At 38.5% G+C, this 19,401-nt stretch overlaps 2 protein-coding genes across 10 annotated transcripts in view; one reads left to right on the top strand and one right to left on the bottom strand.

Moving 5' to 3' along the window:
* The window catches only part of lnx1 (ligand of numb-protein X 1), a 42,259-nt gene extending 28,497 nt beyond the window's left edge, over positions 1–13,762 (top strand). For all 5 annotated transcript variants that reach the window (XM_079888336.1, XM_079888335.1, XM_079888339.1 and 2 more), the window contains 8 exons: positions 1,063–1,218; positions 3,257–3,465; positions 4,384–4,773; positions 7,102–7,236; positions 9,677–9,854; positions 11,144–11,402; positions 13,234–13,392; positions 13,523–13,762. In XM_079888336.1, coding sequence (XP_079744462.1) covers positions 1,063–1,218; positions 3,257–3,465; positions 4,384–4,773; positions 7,102–7,236; positions 9,677–9,854; positions 11,144–11,402; positions 13,234–13,392; positions 13,523–13,658 — 1,622 coding nt within the window. In that variant the 3' untranslated portion in view covers positions 13,659–13,762. The remainder of the gene's footprint in view (positions 1–1,062; positions 1,219–3,256; positions 3,466–4,383; positions 4,774–7,101; positions 7,237–9,676; positions 9,855–11,143; positions 11,403–13,233; positions 13,393–13,522) is intronic.
* Positions 13,624–19,401, bottom strand: part of fip1l1a (FIP1 like 1a) — a 34,756-nt gene continuing 28,978 nt past the window's right edge. For 4 of the 5 annotated variants that reach the window (XM_079888349.1, XM_079888347.1, XM_079888350.1 and 1 more), the window contains 2 exons: positions 19,248–19,394; positions 13,624–16,262 (listed from right to left, as the gene is read on the bottom strand). In XM_079888349.1, coding sequence (XP_079744475.1) covers positions 16,115–16,262; positions 19,248–19,394 — 295 coding nt within the window. In that variant the 3' untranslated portion in view covers positions 13,624–16,114. The remainder of the gene's footprint in view (positions 16,263–19,247; positions 19,395–19,401) is intronic. The other variant, XM_079888348.1, reaches the window with a different exon arrangement.

Raw genomic sequence — 19,401 nt, 5'->3', positions numbered from 1 at the left:
TGTAGTTTTATAAAAAAAAACAATATTCAAAGTGGATGTCTGAAAAGGCTCAGACTTTTCAGTTTGAGTCTGAAAAGCCTCAACTGAACCATGCAAATTGATATTGCAGTTAAAGAAACAAAGAGGAGGAGATAGAGAACGTTCAAATTTGCCTTATGAATACTTTATGAGGCCTGTTCCTGACCTCCACAAAGTAGTTCAGATATGTTTCATTGTCTGACGTCCCCTCGAAATGTGAAGCCTTAAGAATGGGGACAATAAATGCTGCTGCACCAGCATTTCTGGCTTTGGGACTGGAAACAGTGTGACACTGCAGCTGAACAAGCTGTCTGCCTCCAATTTTGTCAATGCCACTGTCAGAACTCTGTCCATCAGGACAGAAAGACTGAAAGAGTTGAGGAATGAGACAGAAAAACATGTATTGCAAGGGTTTTCAACCTTTACAAACTCATCAACCTCTGACCCAGAATGTCAGCCCTACCACTTTTAATCAATCCACACTTATAAGAACTTTATTTAATAGGAACATTAACTAACTTTACTATATTTTATTATCCCTAATTGATCATTAGTAAATTCTCAACAGTTTTATATATCTTTTCCACTGATCACCTGGCAGGTCTCTCAGCGTCCTGGGTGTATAAAAATGTTAAACAGGGCATATGTAACATAATGTAGTTATATTTTTGTTATAATGTGAAACTTTTGTATGTGATCTATAGATTAAGTTAGATAAACAGACATAAAAAGTGTCCTGCACTGTTCTGTGCTGATTCAGGTGTGACCTGAAGAAGTTATAACCTTACTGCAGTGTCCACAATACAGCACCAGCAGGTGCTGCTTACTTCAGATGTTCATTGCTTGGCCTGCAGGTGCAATGTATTTTAGTGCTAAAAAAAGAGAAAATTTGATTGGCTACTCTGTGCCGACTCATTTGTGATTGGCTGTAAGTGGACAGAAGGATGTGTGAGGGACATGTCCAGGCATGTTTAGGCAGAGAAGTTTCTCTCTCCTCCTTTCTCACTCAGTTCCTTCATATCTCTCTCTCACGTTTATTCACAGATCGCAACTTTGACAGAACGTCGGTGCGTAGTCGCTCTTTTCGGCGTCTGAATCGAGCCTTTAGTGTCCTGAGGAGAACCAAGAGCGGGACAGCAGTAGCCAACGACACCTCAGAGGAGCGTGACAACCTCAGAAACGCCAACATACCACCAGAGGGTAAGTGTATGTGTCTTACAAGTACTATATTTGGGCATTTGTCAGCTGGTCAGGCCAGGAGTCCAGCTGGTTGACCAGCTAAACATCAGCTTGACCTGGCAAGGAGACCAGCTAGACCAGAAGAAGACCAGCTGGGAGACCAGTTAGACCAAATTAAACCAGTTAAAACCAACAAACCAAGTGGAGAGCAGGCAGATAGGAGAGAAAGCAACAGAGAAAGAGTGTGTGTGTAATGGAGAAAGAAGGGACGGATAAAGATAAGGAAAGATAAATCAAAGATTGTTACCGAAGCTGTAGTTTACAGTCTGTTCAGGCACAGGTTCAGCATGAATCTAATGTTTCACCCAGAACAAATGCAAACACATGCATACAGTATGAATATATATTGGCATAGCTAGCTTTATGGCTGCATATGGTTCCTTCGATCATTTAGATTTCATCAATATTTTAGTTAAATTTGATCTCTTCAAGTTGCTATTTTTTGCATTATGAAATTAGCAAATGTAAGCAAGTTTATAAATATGAAAAATGTTTGGTTATAACTGTGTAACTGTGCTGTTATGAAGCATTATAGCATATTAAAAAAGCTGTTTGTGTCTTAACGATAAGTTTAAACACAAAAGAAGATATTTTGAAGAATGTCAGTAACCAAACAGTTTATGGGCCCCATAGTACCCATATTCTTCAAAATATCTTCTTTTGTGTTCTGCAGAAGAAATAAATTCATATATGTTTGGAACAAATAGGGGGTGAGTAAATAATGACATGATGAATTTTCATTTTTGGGTGAACTATCCCTTTAAGAACCTGAAATGGCAAAGAAATGGTCAGCTACAAAAGACAAAATCGAACATGTTCTCATCCTCTGGGAATGAAGTTTCCCATCAATAGCGTTCAATAGCATGATAAAACAATATCAATGGATAATAAAGGGTGTGTGTCAGAAGGTGACAGTCTGGTTTGGGTCCGCTCAGCACCGCAGTAGCATATGGTCCTTTAATAATGCAGATGGAGCCTGAGGAGACTTATCAGAGAAAGACAGAGAGGAAATGAAGCAGTGTGTCGGGACAGAGGGACTGGACAGATGAACGCTGAGTGAAAGGGTTGCTTTCTGAATGAAAACAAAAGTGAAAAAGACTGCTTGAGAGATTGGAAATGAGTGAGGAAAATACTGATGAGTGTGTGTGTGTGTGTGTGATCGTTCGTTATGTAACACACTGGTTGCAGTAGTAATGAGCTTCACTTTCTCTCTCCCTGCAAGCAATCAGAGGAGATGAGAGGAAAATATTGACTTTGAAAGAGAGAAACTGCAGATTGTGGAGAACAGGCGGATAGAGAGAGAGTGTGTGTAATGGAGAAAGAAGGGATGGATAAAGATAAGGAGAGACAAATCACAGAGATTGTTACTGAATCCAGCTGTAGTTTACAGTCATTTCAGTTACAGATGCAGTACAAATCTCACCCAGAACAAATACAAACGAATGAGCATTTTCTAAATAAATGTACAGTATGTATATATTTTCATAATTGTCTGACTAACTCTAGCTCTGTTGCAGCAATATATAAAGTCTTCAGTGTCACATCCTTCAGAAATCATTCTAATATGTTGATTCAAGAAATCTTCAACCCATGAACCCAAGAAGTTGTTTCGACCCAAACGGTTAAATATGGACAAACCCGAAGGTTGTAACAACCCTGCATTTTAAGAGTGTAGTTTATCTGAATCATGCACATTAGTGGGTAAAATGATAGAAACAAAACTTAACTTCATCACTTTAATTGTTAGATTTATCTTGAATATAAATCTTAAATTCAGAATATAAAGAATATAAAGTCTTGCCACCCATTCCTTCCTTCCTTCCTCTGATGGACCACTGTAATGCTTTTTAAGGCTTGAAGTCATGTTTGGCCTTGCTTTGGTCTGAACAGATGCCCTGGTTGTGTAGCACAGAAAGTAATGATCATGTGGTAGTTCAGTGATTACAGATACTCATTCTCTCTCTCTCTCTCTCTCTCTCTCTCTCTCTCTCTCTCTCAGTATTTGCATTACCTCAGTTGCATCATCTAATCCCTGATGGTGAGCTCACCAGTATTAAGATCACCAGGGCAGATCCTTGTGAACCTCTGGCTATCAGCATTGTCGGGGGCAATGAGACCCCTCTGGTACGCATTCTCATTCAGGATATCTACCGAGAGGGGGTCATCGCTCGGGATGGAAGACTGCTACCTGGGGATATGATCCTCAAGGTGCGTATGTGTGCTAGATCTAATGTTACGTCATTGTACAGTAGGAGTGAATGGTCCTGGTTTTGATAGCACATGTTGTCATGGGCTTCGCCATCTGTTGTTCAGAAGGCAAAGTGTGTGAGGATTCTGCATGTAGCCAGACAGAATCCGATTTTTTAAAATCCATTTTGTTTTAACTTTTAATTGAATTGTTTAATTGTGTTAAGTAAAATAAGCAGGGATGTAGTGATTAGATAACATTTAATTTAACTAAAGTATATAATTATTTAGATTTTATGGCCTATATCAGAAATTCTTTTAGACACTACTAGTGAATTTCACATACAATTATTAGTTTAAATATAAGCTTTAAGTGAGAGTTAGATACCGGCAAAGGTGTAAATGTAAAAGGTCTATATGTTTTTAAAATAAAAAAATAACAAATAAAAAATAGAAGAAATGAGCATGGGCACAATTAAAAGTCCAGTATCGACTAAAAAGGTCTAAATATCGACATAACAGATATGGTACCAATACATTGTGCATCCCTAAAAATGAGAAAACTACAGCTTACTGGCAGCTCAAAATATCAAAATCAAATATCAAAGCATTTAACAAATAAACACAAATTTGCATCATATTTATCCCTTTTGCTCATTGAGCTCTGGTGCTCGTTACAACATTAGTTCCAATTTGGCTTGCAACATTCCCAGATCCCTTTCACCATCCCCCATTGCCATCATCTCTTGTCTTCTCTCTACTTTTATATTTACATTTGCCATACGCTTTCATCCAAAGCGACTTACATTGCAGTAAATTCCTTGCTAATTGAACCCATGACTGGCACTGTCGTCCTCCACTGTTTGAGCTTCGAAAATGTAATAAAAAAAAAAGACAAAGACAAACAAATCAACAGTTCTCTTGATTTCTTCCCTTCAGGTGAATGGTATAGACATCAGTAACGTGCCTCACTGTTATGCTGTGGCGGCTCTGAAGCAGCCCTGCACACTGCTGCGGCTGACCGTACTTCGTGAGCAGCGCCACCGTTACCGTTCCCACCACCACTCCCCCTCGGAGGCCTTCCCCACACACACCCCCACCATCCGGGATGACAGCCTGCATGTGGTCCTTGTTAAGAGGGCTCCAGATGAACAGCTGGGCATCAAGCTGGTGCGCAGGCCTGACGAACACGGCGTCTTCATCTTCCACCTGCTGGAGGGGGGGCTGGCCGCCCGTGACGCGAGGCTGAGGGTCGACGACCGTGTGCTGGCCATCAACGGCCACGACCTGCGATACGGCGCCCCCGAGCATGCCGCGCTGCTTATTCAGGTGAGCAGCATTATGGGAGAGGTCAAAGGTAATGCGGTGAGTATTAAGGCCTGTGTGTACCAACAGACAAAACGGTGACAAACGGCACAAATCAATAGTGAATATGCATCAGAACTATTCAAAATCAATGCAATTCGAAGTCAATCTCTAATACAAGTGTGCAAACCGATGAAAACAAATGCAGGCTGTTCATGATAAAAAGCTAAATATAGCCCATATGACAATACAGACTTCATTTGCTTTAGCAAAATACAGTCTGTCTGACAATAGCAACTTTTATGGAATAAATCTAAAATTGCAGTGAAATTTCATCACCACAATGCAGGTAAAACACCTTTAAATGACCTTTAAACAGCTGTGCCGGCGGTAATATAGTGAAAGAATCAGTCTTTCTTCATCCACACAGATTGTGAGAAGCTCTTTAGTTTCGTTTCTTTCGTCTATATCAATTTCACCAACATTTGTTTCCACGACACAAATAATCATGGTTTTTGACTTCCAAATTACAGGCTTACAACTAAACTAATGGAGTAATTGCATCAGCTCCTTCAGAATTATGGGATTGGCTCAAACTCATTGACAAGCAGACTTTTTGTCAGAATGTCCTAACCGCAAACCATTCATTTTATGGCTGTGTTTACACATAGCATTAATTTGAAACTTCTCCAGCAATGTTACAAATTAAAGTCATCAAATTTCCAGAGCTAATCTTTTAATCAAAATAATAATAATAACAGTAGTAGTAACCCACTTCAGTGCTTGGAGAAAGAAAAAAAAAAGTGCACTGCAAGTGCAAATTTTCATGCTTGGTGTAAATAGGCCTTTAGTTTAACAGCAGAGAAATTAATTTTTTTCTGCAGCTTCACTTGAATTGTTGTCATTCATAAAGCCTAATATAAGTCATGCTAAATAATTTAAGCACTTTTATTGCTAGGCCTTTTCAACATTTCAAAGAATGTTTACAAAGCCTTCTAATCCTAACCTGTGGGGTCTAATTCAGTAAATCATTCATAACACGGTGACTTAACCAAGAACTAGACCAAGTCTGAGTCCCAAAAACCAATTGTGATGGTTCCAAATCAAATTGGATGTCCCTTGAGCAGTATTGCAATGTATATAGAGCTTACATAAGGTTTGTGGCAGTTTATCATCTCGGTGGTTGGACGTGTGTCATAACGACATAAAAGTGCGCAAGAGAGTTTAGTGAGTGTGTGATCTGATATGTATTTCAGTGTGGTGGTGGGTCTTTCTGAATGTTGTTATTCAGCTCGTTGCTTCCTGTCTGGTTCAGATTGGTCTCGAAGGAACCAAGATGGCCGCTCACAGCAGGAGTTTCTGACATAGATTAACTGCTGGCAGGAAACTGATTAAATTAGTCCAATTAGTGCGATAACAAGCTAGGCCCAATCATTTAAGAGGCAGCGAAAGAGCGCTAAACTCCCAAGAACTCCATGGGCTCTCAATGCGAGTGTGTGCGCTCGAAAGCAACATCAGCTACCAGGTTGTCAACAGAAAAGGGTTAATGGAGAAGAGAGCTGTGATGAACTCAGATGGAACGAGAGAATGGATGAAGATAAATAAATCAGAGAGGGAAAAACTAGAGCCCAGTGCCCTCCTTCAGCTCACACATACACACAGACTGCAGCATGGATCCCAAATCTCCATATATATTAGTTTTTCTTTAATAAGTACACACTTCTGAGATATAATCACACATGCACACTGAGCTGGAGCTGGAAGGCATTGGCAGTCACAACATCTGGTAATTGTGCTTCCTAGACGTCCGGAGAGTAATGAGACATTACGCACACACTCTCCTTAGGTATGAACGGACTATTTTAAATTTCAAATTCAGTTTTTGAACTGCTCGTTCCTCAGGGAAGTTGCTGTCCTCTGTTTGCTCTCCTGTAGAGTTCGAAAGGTTTCTGCGGTAGACGGCAAATGTTAGGCCAACACCGTTACACCAATGTTAAAAGCCCCATGCAATTTGGTGGCTTTTAGCCCATGTTTGTTATCTTTGAGAACATCTTGCAAGGGATCTCCTACACACAATATAAAGGGAGCTAAATAATTTCATCCAATAATAAGTTTTAACATACTAATATTTAAACATATTTAACATTTAATTCCTTTTTAATAAATACTGATAACTCATCTTGCACTACAAAGATTTTTGTCCAATCAAATGCTCTCTAGAATGAAATGTTCCCATCAAGCTAGTTATCTTGTCCCTAGTTAGCATATGTTTCAACATTTATATAAGCTCATGTATTAAGCTAAAAATCACATAAGGCAGGACACTAATGGCACCTGCTACGTGTTCTACAGGCGAGTGAGGACCGCGTCCACTTCATTGTGTCCCGCCAGACTCACATCCCTACTCCGGACATCCTACAGGAGGCGCCATGGAACATGGAAGGGCCACCGCCCTACTCGCCTGTGGATATTGAGCAGTCTTTACTGGTGGGTTTCATGAGCATAGCCGCACACACTATTTATTTCCAGTCCCTCTGCACCACTTTACTAAACATTCTCTTATTGAGGAAAAAGATCTGAAAGCCTATTGCTTCTACATCAAAGAATCGCGCAATCAGCCAGCTCACACACACACACACACTCCTCTGAGACAGCCGTCTCCAAACCTATTAACAGAAGAAAACCCAGAAGGAAGAAACACAGCCGTGGCAGGGTGGATTTTAGTGTCTTCTAAACGGGATTTTCTACTGCTCAATATCTGCACTGACAACTTTCCTTGTTCTAATAAAACTCAAATTCATCGTTAGTCATTTTTCTCTCCCTTCCTTCCTCTGCTGATAAAAACATCACAGACCAATCTGTGAGGGTTTGCTGGTTTAAGAGTCAATGACAAATAAAGGTGCGGACTGCGGAGTCATTTACCATTATTTACGTGGGTGAAATCAAGTCATTTTAATAGAGATCCACACGATCGAGAAATTGAAGATTTCCCAACGGGTTGAAGCTGCTCATGTGGATTCACCATGTTTAACAGCAGAAAGCTGCTTGGCTTGAAAGTAACTTTTGTGTGAGATGTGCTTCATACATCGTTGCACTGTTGTCAATAAACAAAGGGCACACAAAATGTAACTAATGTGACCGCACCTTAATAATGTCCACGGTAAAGAAAAATGCAACAACAAAAAAAGTAGTTTAAAACATTTTCTTAGAAATGTACACTTTGTATTGGTTTAATGAGATTTAAAAATGTTTTTACTATAAGAGAAGTTTACACTTAATGACTGTAAAAATGTGGTGAAGCCATCAAGTAAAATGCAATAATATTTTTATTAATTCATAAACAAAGTCTTTGGTCACACCACATGAAAAGGTAATTAAACTGCCAAATCATCTGATATTTTGGTAACACTTTACAATAAGGTTTCATTAGTTAATTACTTTGTTAACATGTACTAAGAATGAACAGTACTTCTACAGCATTTATTAATCTTAGTTAATTTCAACATTTACTAATACATTATGGGAATCAAATGTATCTGTTAACATTAGTTAATGCACTATGAATTAACATTATGGCCCGGTTTCACAGACAGGGCTTAGACTAAGCCAGGATTAGACCATAGATCAATTAGGACATTTAAGTAATTTTTATAAACATGCTTAGAAAAAAACATTACCGATGTGCATCTTAAAACTAAAAAGGCACTGATATATTTTTAAGATCAGTCAGTGCAAGTTTATTTCAGTGGAAACAGCTCAGACTTACATTTTAGTCTAGGACTAGTCTTAAGCCCTGTCTGTGAAACCAGGGGTAAATATACATTAAAATTCTGTCATCATTTACTCACCCTCAAGTTGTTTCAAACCTGTATGAATTTTTCTTCAGTTGATGGACCCCATTGACTTCTATAGTATTTTTCCCCTACTATGGAAGTCAATGGGGTCCATCAACTGTCTGTTCACCAACATTCTTCAAAATAACTTCCTTTGTTTTCAGCAGAAGGAAGAAATTCATACAAGTTTGAAACAACTTGAGGGTGATTAAATGACGACATAATTTTCATTTTTAAGTGAACCATTCCTTTAACTTACATTAACAAAGATTAATAAATACTGTAACAAATGTATTGCTCATTGAGAGTTCATGCATTAACTTATGTTAATAAATGAGACCTTATTGTAAAGTGTTACCGATTTTTTAATAGACTTATTAACCTTTACACACGGTAATGACAATCAGCAGGGTTCTTCTCGATGATGTAATTTCCTGTTGTACATTTTTTTTAAATGAAAAGCATGACAAATGCCCAACCCCCTATAAAACCAGACCAAACCAAACCCTCTCCTTTATCTCTCCACCACTCTTGTTAATTCTCTTTTACACACTAAGAGAGGTGAAAACATTCTGGCAGCATATAGTCAGAGGGTTTTCACTCCTCAGAATTAGACACGGCCTCATACACACACACACACACTCTCTCTCTCTCTCTAGCGATAAGCCTGACACACACATACACACACTCTCTCTCTCTCTAGCGATAAGCCTGACACACTAACTCCAGATCTGATTTGCTGTAGCCGGAGGCTCAGACTAAATATAAACAGGCCTTTTATTGAACTTTAATAATGCTTTTTATTAAGTTAGAACTTAGCGACTGTGTTTGTTGTTTTTGGAGGGGATCCAAGGCAGAATTTGGCCGCGGTCAGCAATATCACAGCATCCTGCAAGCTCAACATTTATTACAAACACACGCTTCGGGCGGTCATGTGTTCAGACATTATTCTTATGCGTGGCGTCAGGAAAGCATCAATCCGTGCCCAACAACAAGTCATAGATAACCACATGTCATACACCGAATCATTTGCACTGAAATATTGCACAAAACTTTAGCGAATGAATATCTCATTTCCCATTCCTCCATTCCAGGATTCGTGCCAAAAGCCTGCGTGTTACGAGAAGACGGTGACTCTGTTGAAGGAGCCGCATGATTCTCTCGGTATGACGGTTGCCGGTGGGATGAGCAGCAGGGGGTGGGATCTGCCCGTCTACGTCACCAACGTCGACCCCAATGGAGTGGTGGGACAGGAGGGCTCGATCTGCAAAGGTACACCCTCACAAAGTGCTTAACCTATTCAGGAACATCTGACAAAGCCACACACCTCTTTCCAAGGTGCCCCTCTGATCTTTCCTCCTTTTGAATCCAAGTACACACACACAAACAAAGACACACCTGCTACTGCATATGCATGACTGTCATCAGCTCTGTAAATATATGCAAATAACACTAGAAAATGACACACTCCCACACATACACCTGCCATACTGTCGCTCTATCAGCTCCCGACTGAGCCTATGGAAGTTTCTTAAGGTTTATTTCTGTCACATATGACATGAACGTAGGTGTGTGAAGGTGTGATCATGCACAGGCTGGTGTATGTGTGCCTCTGTGTGTGTGTGTGTGTTTAGAGCATCAAATACAGACACATAAACACATAATCAAAGTGTTTAGAGTGCTTTGTATAAAGGTACGGTAAACCCAGAGTTTGAATTATACAAAAGCTTCTGGAGGGTCCAGTATTTGGAAGAAAATGGGTTTTAGAGTTTTGCGGTAAAATATTGCTAGACTACTAGTTATCCTTCTCATTCTCATTCAAAATGTGTACAGTAATAACAGTTGCCTTATCGAGCTGATTCTTAATAAAGGTAGAATACAGCACTTCAGCCATTTCAAGCTTTGCAAAGTATTGCATATTTTCCTCTAGTGTTATACTATGCCATAATTATATTGAAAAATTTCATTTTAAAATGACACTAACACATATAAAAATTGATAGTTTTATTCCGCAAGGATGCATTCAATTAATCGAAAGTGACAGTAAAGACATTTATAATTTTACAAAAGATTTCTATTTCAAATAAATTATGTTCTTTTGAATTTTCTGTTCATCAAAGAATCCAGAAAAACAATTATCAGTGTCCACAGAGAGAGAGAGAGAGAGAGAGAGAGAGAGAGAGAGAGAGAGAGAGAGAGAGAGAGAGAGAGAATGTTTGTGTGTTTGTACAGTGCCTCTCTCTCATCTCACCCTCAGAGGTGAATGTCTGATCCTGTCCTGCTTTCCCCTTTTCCATCTTAATCTCATATCTATACAATTAATATAATATGTATAAAGACAACATGAAATCAAAAATGACCCAATTTAAACTCTTAGTAATCTTCTCTGATCATATTGTGCACGATCCCTGTATGCACATTATTCTATTAAAATGTGAGGAAAATTAACTTGACTATAAATCGACTCAACAAAAGTACATCCAACAACACAACTCTGCTGTGCAATAATCAATCTGTTAGAGCGTGGTGATTTCTTTATTAATGTCTATCCCGTCTCCTAGGTGACATTCTTCTAAACGTGAATGGGGTTGAGCTGACGGGTGTGACTCGGAGCGAGGCTGTGGCTAACCTGAAGAACACCTCGTCCCCGGTGGTCCTGCGGGTGCTAGAAATGAGACCCCCTAATGACAGCTCCCTGGACTGCATGCCGCCCCTGCATTCCCCCTGCGCTCTCTCGCCCTCTTCACCCGGAGACATCAAACTACCCCCTCCTAATGATGACTACGCCCCCCTCTGGGTGTCCTGGCTCCAGCTGCCCAGGTACAATCAACAGAATAGACACACAGAAACAGGCTTAAGTTAATTGGAAGTATTTTTGGCTTGTTTTATTCGTATCAAAGTAAATGTCAAATGCAATACTACTTTTTTTATTTCAATTTTTTTTGTCTAGTCTTTCCCCCACATTCTTCCATTCTCTGAGCTTTTTATTTTGCCCATATTTAATGAATCTTTAGAAATTAAAAAGAGTCACTTGCCATGATTGAGTGTGAACCTTCTTAACAACTTCTAGAATTATTTAATTTGCATAATTCAGAAAGTTGTGTGTAGAAGAGAAGAAAAAAAGAGCAGGGTTGAGGAAAGCCCTTCTCACCCTCTCTGCTGTAACAGGTTTAGACGCTTGAAAGTGTGACGGCTTTAAATAGACCTTTCTCTCCCATTCCCTGAACTTTTCCTTGTAATTATCTGTCTTTCTTTCCTTCACACGGTTCTTTTTGCTCTTGTCTGCTCTCCATTTCTACATCTCATTTCACAGAAGTCCACTCTAAATCTGAGCTTTGAACTTTCATGCTGTTAGCTGTCAGACATGGTCGATATCTAGCCTTCGATATTGTAAAAATCCACAACAGTAGCATTTTTCCAAGGACCTCCAGTGTTGGAATACAAATCGAGACTTTCAGTGTTTCTTGCCATTTGAAACTCACTTATTTCCCCAAGATAAGCTCCATCTGAACCTTTTATTTATTGTAAATGTATCTTTTCACCACAACGTAATGGCTCCCTTAAAGCAATAGTTAACCCAAAAATTATAAATCTGTAAAATAAGGTCAATTTGTTAACATAAGTTCATTAGGTTTTAAGTAATGAACAATTTATTAATCTAGGCAAATTATAATTTACATATAGCATTCTGGGTAACTTGAGGTCCTTTCCTGTTCCTGTTTCCCTCTCTCTTCTCTCATTGCTTTCTGTGTCTCCTTCACTGTCCTGTCTAATTTATACAACTTGAAATGTTTAAAATGCATAAGGGGTGTAATGATACCCTCATGTCACGATTCGATACATATCACGATACTGAACTCACGATACAATATTATTGCGATACACCAAGACATATGGTAAAAGGTTAACAAAAAATGAACTGTTGATTCAAATGCTAAATTTGGTATTACATTGGGGGTGTAAATGAATAGGCTTGGACTGCTGGTAACCCAATGCACTGGACAATAGTGACACCAGAATAAAAAAAAATATTCATGATTCTGAAGCTGAAAATACAGAATTATTTTATACGAATATGCTTGCACTCTGTCACTGACTAGATATATTTAAAGCAGGCCACACAAACATTCCCCCATTCCTTCCATACATTATATTCAACAATATATATAGTAGTTTAATGTAGTACTGACACTAAAACTCTGTAAAGATGGAATTTCTTTCTCACACAGTAATTTTCATTTTAGGTGAACTATACACAATACAGATTGTCAATATACATGACACATAGTTGCATTTTTGTATTGCGACATAGACCATATATTGTTACACCCCTAATTAATACTGCATATGCATGCAGAAATGAACATTAACCAAGATTATTAAATGCTGTCAAAGTATAGTTCACAATTCCTAATGCTTTAGCTAATGTTAACAAAAAGCTTTTAGTAAAGTGTTACCAGAAATTCAATCAGTTTTTACTCACTCATGTTGTTCCAGTAGAACATGACAATATAAAAAGAGATGCAATGAAAGTGAATCATTTCCTGTCTGGGTGAACTATCCCTTTAAGTGTTCTTGCATTCTATGCTTTGTCCTTTGTATAACTGCTGAATGACAATAAAATTAACCTTGAATTTCCTGTCCATTCCAGGCATCTATACTGCTGTAAAGACATTGTCCTCCGCAGGAGCACGTCTGGCAGTCTGGGTTTTAGTATTGTGGGTGGACAAGAAGAACTCAACTGTAACCAGTCCTTCTTCATACGCTCTATCGTAGAGGGCACACCGGCATACAACGATGGAAGGATACGGTACGGAAACCATGCTTTATGTAGAAAATCTATTATGCCCAGTACAATTTATTAATGCCATTTTTTCCCCTTTATCCTCATTCTTGTCATGACTCCAACATTCTGAAACTCTTTGGTTTTTTCTTATTAGCTGTGGGGACATCCTGCTGGAGGTGAACGCCAAGAGTACCTGGGGAATGACACACACGGCTCTAGTCCGCCTACTCAAGGAGCTGAGGGGTCGGATCACTCTCACCATTGTTTCTTGGCCTGGCAGCCTGCTATAGGACTACTCTGCATGGGGGAGGGGCTTATTACACTGACCCCACACTAGGGGGTGGAGCTTACACTACAGACCTTATCATGACAACAAAAATGGTGGATTTTAGAATCCGAGACTTCCTTAAAAGGTGGGGCTTATGACACGGACTGCCCCTCCAGGAGCAGGAAATGACACATGGACCTCATCCAGGTAGTAGGAGCTAAGACTCTAAACCTGAAGGCGAAGCCAACCACATAACTCCACCCACTAAGAAGCACGTTCGTCAGACTCCACAACCAGGAGGCGCTTTCACAATTGCCCTTTTGTCGATCGGCGAGGCATAAATATGACATTTGTGCATGAGAGGAGCATCATGTTGGTTATAGATAGAAGGCGGAGCTCTTAATCAGTACTAAAGGACATGGGAGGGTCTAAAAACAAATTCAGGATGCAATGAGGAGCACGGAGGAGTCGGAAACAGATGTATAAACATTTTTGGCACTGTGCTCTATGTAGTCAGATTGTGTCACGCTAATGTTGTTCGTAGAGGACGTTCAAGATGCTGCACATGAGAGGGGTTTCCTTCGGACGCGAGGTGAAAGGGATACTGGGATAAGTAGGGTTTGGGCGGGACACACACATTGCCAATTCCATTAGTTTTACATGTTAGAAAATGCATCGAAGTGGACGCACATACTTTACTATAAACGTCGATGTCTGAAAAGATGATAACGAAACAGATTCAAGCACTTGTACAATGACTAATATTACTTTTGTTTTATTTCTCTCTGTTTCTACGGCTTTCGGATATCGGCTTCATTTCGTTCGTTCTGACAGTGGTTCGTTCTCTCCATCCACCGGCATGGAGACACATTTGCCAAGTAGTTCTATCTATGTTGGTACGTTTCAGATGCTGTTCCATATGAAAATAAACTATAGTGAGTAATAAAAAAAAGAATAGCAACTGAAAAAAGAAAAGCAATGTTAATAGTCTATTTTAAAAATGGATGATAACTTATAATGCTTATAATGACAATGTGAGATTTAGGCGGCCTTGCTGATTTTTTCTGTTTACTTTGGAGGAGAAAGGACAGGAGAGAGTGGTGTGTGAAAGGCTCACTGTGTGAGTGTGTGTATGAGTGTGTGTGTAGGTGTCATTGTGGGGTAAGGTGTGTGTGCTCTGGCATCTCATGCTTTGGCTTGTGCAGTATATTGTATCTGTTGGTACCTTTGGTTCAATGATCAATAAAGTCATTCTACAAGGAGACTTGTGTTACTGGGAGAATTCTTAGTGTGCACTGTATGTGTATGTGTATGTGTATGTGTGTGTTCCTATGTCGTGGGGGTTTTATGTTATTTGTCAGTGACATTTTTTTGGTCCCCATAAGGAAAAGAGCTTATAAATCATACTAAATTATGTTATTTTGAAAACGTAAAAATGCAAAAAGTTTTCTATGAAGGTTGTGTTTAGGGGATAGAATATACAGTATGTACTGTATAAAATCATTATGTCTTTGGAAAGTCCCCATAAAACATGAAAACCCAATATGTGTGTATGTACACACTAATGTTCAAAAGTTTGGGGTTGGTAAGATTTTTAAACGTTCTTGAAAAAATAGTCTTATGTTCACGAACGATGCATTTATTTGATCAACAATACAGTGAAAACAGTACTACTGTAAAATAGTATTACAATTTAAAATAACTGTTTTCTATTTTAATATATTTGTAAAATGTCATTCATTCCAGTGATGGCAAAGCTGAATTTTCAGCAGTCTTCAGTGTCACATGATCAGTCAGAGATCATTCTAATGTGCTGATTTGCTGCTCAAGAAACATTTCTTACTATTATCAATGTGTCAGTTTGTGCTGCCTAATATTTTTTTGGAAACCATGATCTTTTTTTTTCAGGATTCTTTGATGAATAGAAAGTTCAAAAGAACACCATTTATTTAAAAAGCAAAGACATTTATAATACAAAATATTTCTTTAAAGAAAGAAAGAAAAAAAAATCTTACTGACCCAAAATTTTGAACAATAGTGTAAATGTGAATGTACCGACTGACCTTGACTGAAGGTCAGTACATCTGCTGGCGTTCTCCACGCTAAAATCATTGTTCACACACATTTACGTTTCTTGATCATGTTTATAATGATTTTCTTCAACAAAATTAACATTTGGCACAACAAAAATATCATTTTGTATCATCAAAACAATAAGAAGTCATTTTAAATAATGAATAAATAAATTTGTAAATTAAAAAATAGTGTACCCTTTGGACCACTTTTTACTTTTTTATAAATTACATTTTCAAGAAATTAAATGTTAAATTGCTAAAACTGTAACATAAATTGGCTTATCAAGTTTTTGGCATATGATTAATCAAAATCTATTCACAGTTGGTCACTCAGGCTTTGACTGGTGACGAAACTAAAGACCTCCAATTGGTCAACAAACGGGCTCACCAGCTGGCCAGGGAGTTATTCTGTGGCCTCTGACTGGTTCTCCTGGTCCGCAATGCACTCCTCGCTGGGCTCAAGGCTTCCTCGGTTGTGTCTGGAGCGTTTGTGCCTGTGTCTCCTGTGGCTATCTGCGTCATCACTATCATGACGCCTCCTACTGTTGCTACTAATGAGAGAATGAGAGAAAGAGAGAGAGAGAGAAGGAGGTCACATTATCTATAAATATATAATGGTTATATAAGATGGTTTGCCCCCTCAAATCAATATCACCTTTGTAGGCCTTTGTGTGTGTGTGCGTGTGTGTGTTATTTTGCATGATCTGGGGCTGTAATGGCATGTGAACATACTGTACATTTATTTGTTGTGGTGTTTTGTGTGTAGATTTGTACATAAGGCTAACTGTTCGACCCTCCCAGGCTTTTTATGCACCTTAGGGTTAGTATATATGTGTTGCCAGACTAAGTAATTACATTTTTTCAATTAAGTGACAATATTTGCACCCTGAAATGAATTTCCAGGGGTATTTTTACTTTTATGAGAGCATAAAATAAAATAAAAATAATAATAACATTTTAAAACTGCTTGTCCTATAAAAGGTAGCAGGGATGCTGAAGCTTATCCTAGAATCTCTTAAAATGGTATTTATAATAAAAAAATACAGTATATAAAATAACAATGTATTTGAAAAATCACGGCAGTAAAATAAAAATCAAATATAGAAATAGCTCTAAATCAGTGTTATTCAAATGGCGGACCGCGGGATATAATTGTGCCATTTTACCGTTTCTACAGATTAAAGTGAGCAGCGCGTCAAAACAATGAGGCCACACCACAAGCACTAGTTGTTTATGGTAATGATCTTTCGGAGCTATAACTATAATATTTTTATCAAGAGCCAAAAATGCTTTATTCATTTTTTCCGCTCCGTGCGCGTTGCTTTCTCCCGATAAAGACGTTAAAGCGCCACATTAAGAGATGCAGAGATGTTATTTTAACAACAGTAGCAGGAACACGGTTAGCAGCAAAATAGATACTTTCGCTAAAAAAAACTGCAGATAATGAGAATGCATCAAATACAATTATTTTTATCTGTCATACAGATGACTCTGACCATTTAATCAAACCAGGTTTGAGACAAGTTGACGTGGCGTCTTTTAGACGTTTTTTTTTTTTCATACATTTAGCATTATTATTCAGCATATAAAGAGCATTTCATAATAAACAATGTTAGAATTTGGAAAATTATTTAGAGATTACAAGGGAAGACAAAAACAAAACAAAAAAACGTTTAAATTACTAAACTTTGTTTCGTCCTCATGATGAGAGTTTTGATTGACAAGAGTTTTGACATTGTTTTGGTAATTTATTGATTTGAGCAAAATATAAAAAGGATCTATACTTTTCTTAAGAGGTAAACCCTGCACCCCCGGTATCTTTTTCAGTCCCAATGTGCCATACACAAAGGTGTCTAAATGTAAAATAAAAAATAGCCTGTTAAAACATCTGGGGCCGTATTCACAAAGCATTTTAAGGCTAAAAGTAGCTCCTAACTGGCGAATTTAGGAGCAACTCCTAAAAATAATGGGCGTGTCACTCCTAACTTTAGGACTCCTAATTTTTTTGACTAAGAGTAATTCACGAAGCGTTTTAGCCCTAAAAGTAGCACCTAAGCCTGGGACAGCTTAAAAGAAGTCGAGAGGACTCCTAACTCACTAAGACCTATTCACAAACCGCTTTTTGTGGCATTTCACGTTGCGATGTTTTGAAATGCGTATGCGGCGGCTACAGGAGCTTCCAATCGCGAGGGAACAATTTTGCATTGTAGGCATAACTAGGGATGCAATAACGCCACCAACAACAACCAAAACTAGGCTACTCATTGCATGTAAACTAATTGTAACGTTTCATTGTGAATCAAATTAAAATGTTCTTCTCTTTGCAAACGTAGGCAGAGGCATATAGTGACCGATTAATTCAATAATGTTGCAAAGATATTGCATCAATCCATATGTTTCATTAGGCTACTAGGCTATTTGTTTTGCCTTACTCTTTATTCATTTAGGCTATTTATTCAGTTATTCATCATCTTCCGTCCTTCGCACTACTTGTGTAGCGCACGCATTCTCAGACCTGTCACCTGTCAATCATCATCGTAGGGGAGGTGTTTGAATCATTCCCGCGTTACAATCATCAGCCAATCAAGGTGGTCACTTCAGTCAAGCTCGTGCATGAGTAATGACGTCATCCATAGCAACGAAGACTCACTCTTAGTTTAGGAGTTGTCATTTTTCTTTACTAAGAGTAGGTCTGAAAGGCGTTGTGAATAACTTTTAAGAGAAAACTCCTAGCTAAAATATTTTAGTGTGATTTAGGAGTACTCCTAGTGGTAAGATAAAATGCTTTGTGAATACGGCCCCTGATCTAACCTTTTTATATTTATATCCAGTTGGGAGAAATATTTACTTTTTTGGTAAAATTTTGGTAAAAATTCTTAGACATCACTGATTTGGCTCTCTGGGCCCCAGATTCTCATTTTTGATGACTATTTTGAGCATTTAGGTTTTTTCTTTTCTTTTACAAAGTACTACGGCTGTCTCGATGGAAATGTATAACTATTTCAAAAAAGTATTGTCCAGACCTCCGCTGGGAAGGAAACATAGAGACTGGACCTCTTGGAACTTTTATTGAAAACCCCTGCTCTAAATAATACACAAGATGTCATTATACAGAAATGCTCTGTCAGAATACATTTTGAATAAAATTCCTATATCGGATTTTACAGCTTTTTACTGTCTACTGTCACAGCAGATTTTGATCTTATCACTGATTCATGTTGTTGGGGAATGACTTCTTAACAATAAGTGTTTTCAGAGCTGATTTAGTTTGTTTTTGCTTGTTTTTCCATGAAAAACAATTCATGTTAGCTACATAGTCAGCAATATTTGACAGCCACAGGTCACTATGGTGTCAGTAGAGGAATTAAACGCGATAGGATTAGATTAGAATGTTATGAAAAATATATAAAATGTTAGATAACCACCAGAAGAGTTCACTATCTGAAACATCTAGGGGAAACATTTTAGTCACCTTTGGTGTATATTTTGTCTTTTACTGTCTTGCACCATGGTGAATTTCTGACCCTGTGCGTTACCTGCGTGAGGATCTATGTTGTTCATTCCTTTCTCTGTGTCTTCGTTCTCGATGTCTGTCCCTTGCTCCTTCTCTTCCCGAGCTTTCCCTGTACCTCTCGCTCCCGTGATGACTGTGATCCCTGTGTCGAGATGCACGCTCCTCCTCACTGCACA

Source organism: Squalius cephalus (genome assembly GCF_949319135.1).
Source record: "Squalius cephalus genome assembly, chromosome: 12".
NCBI classification, from domain to species: domain Eukaryota; kingdom Metazoa; phylum Chordata; class Actinopteri; order Cypriniformes; family Leuciscidae; genus Squalius; species Squalius cephalus.
Note: the sequence above shows the minus strand (reverse complement) of the source record. Positions and strands in the feature narration are given on the sequence as shown.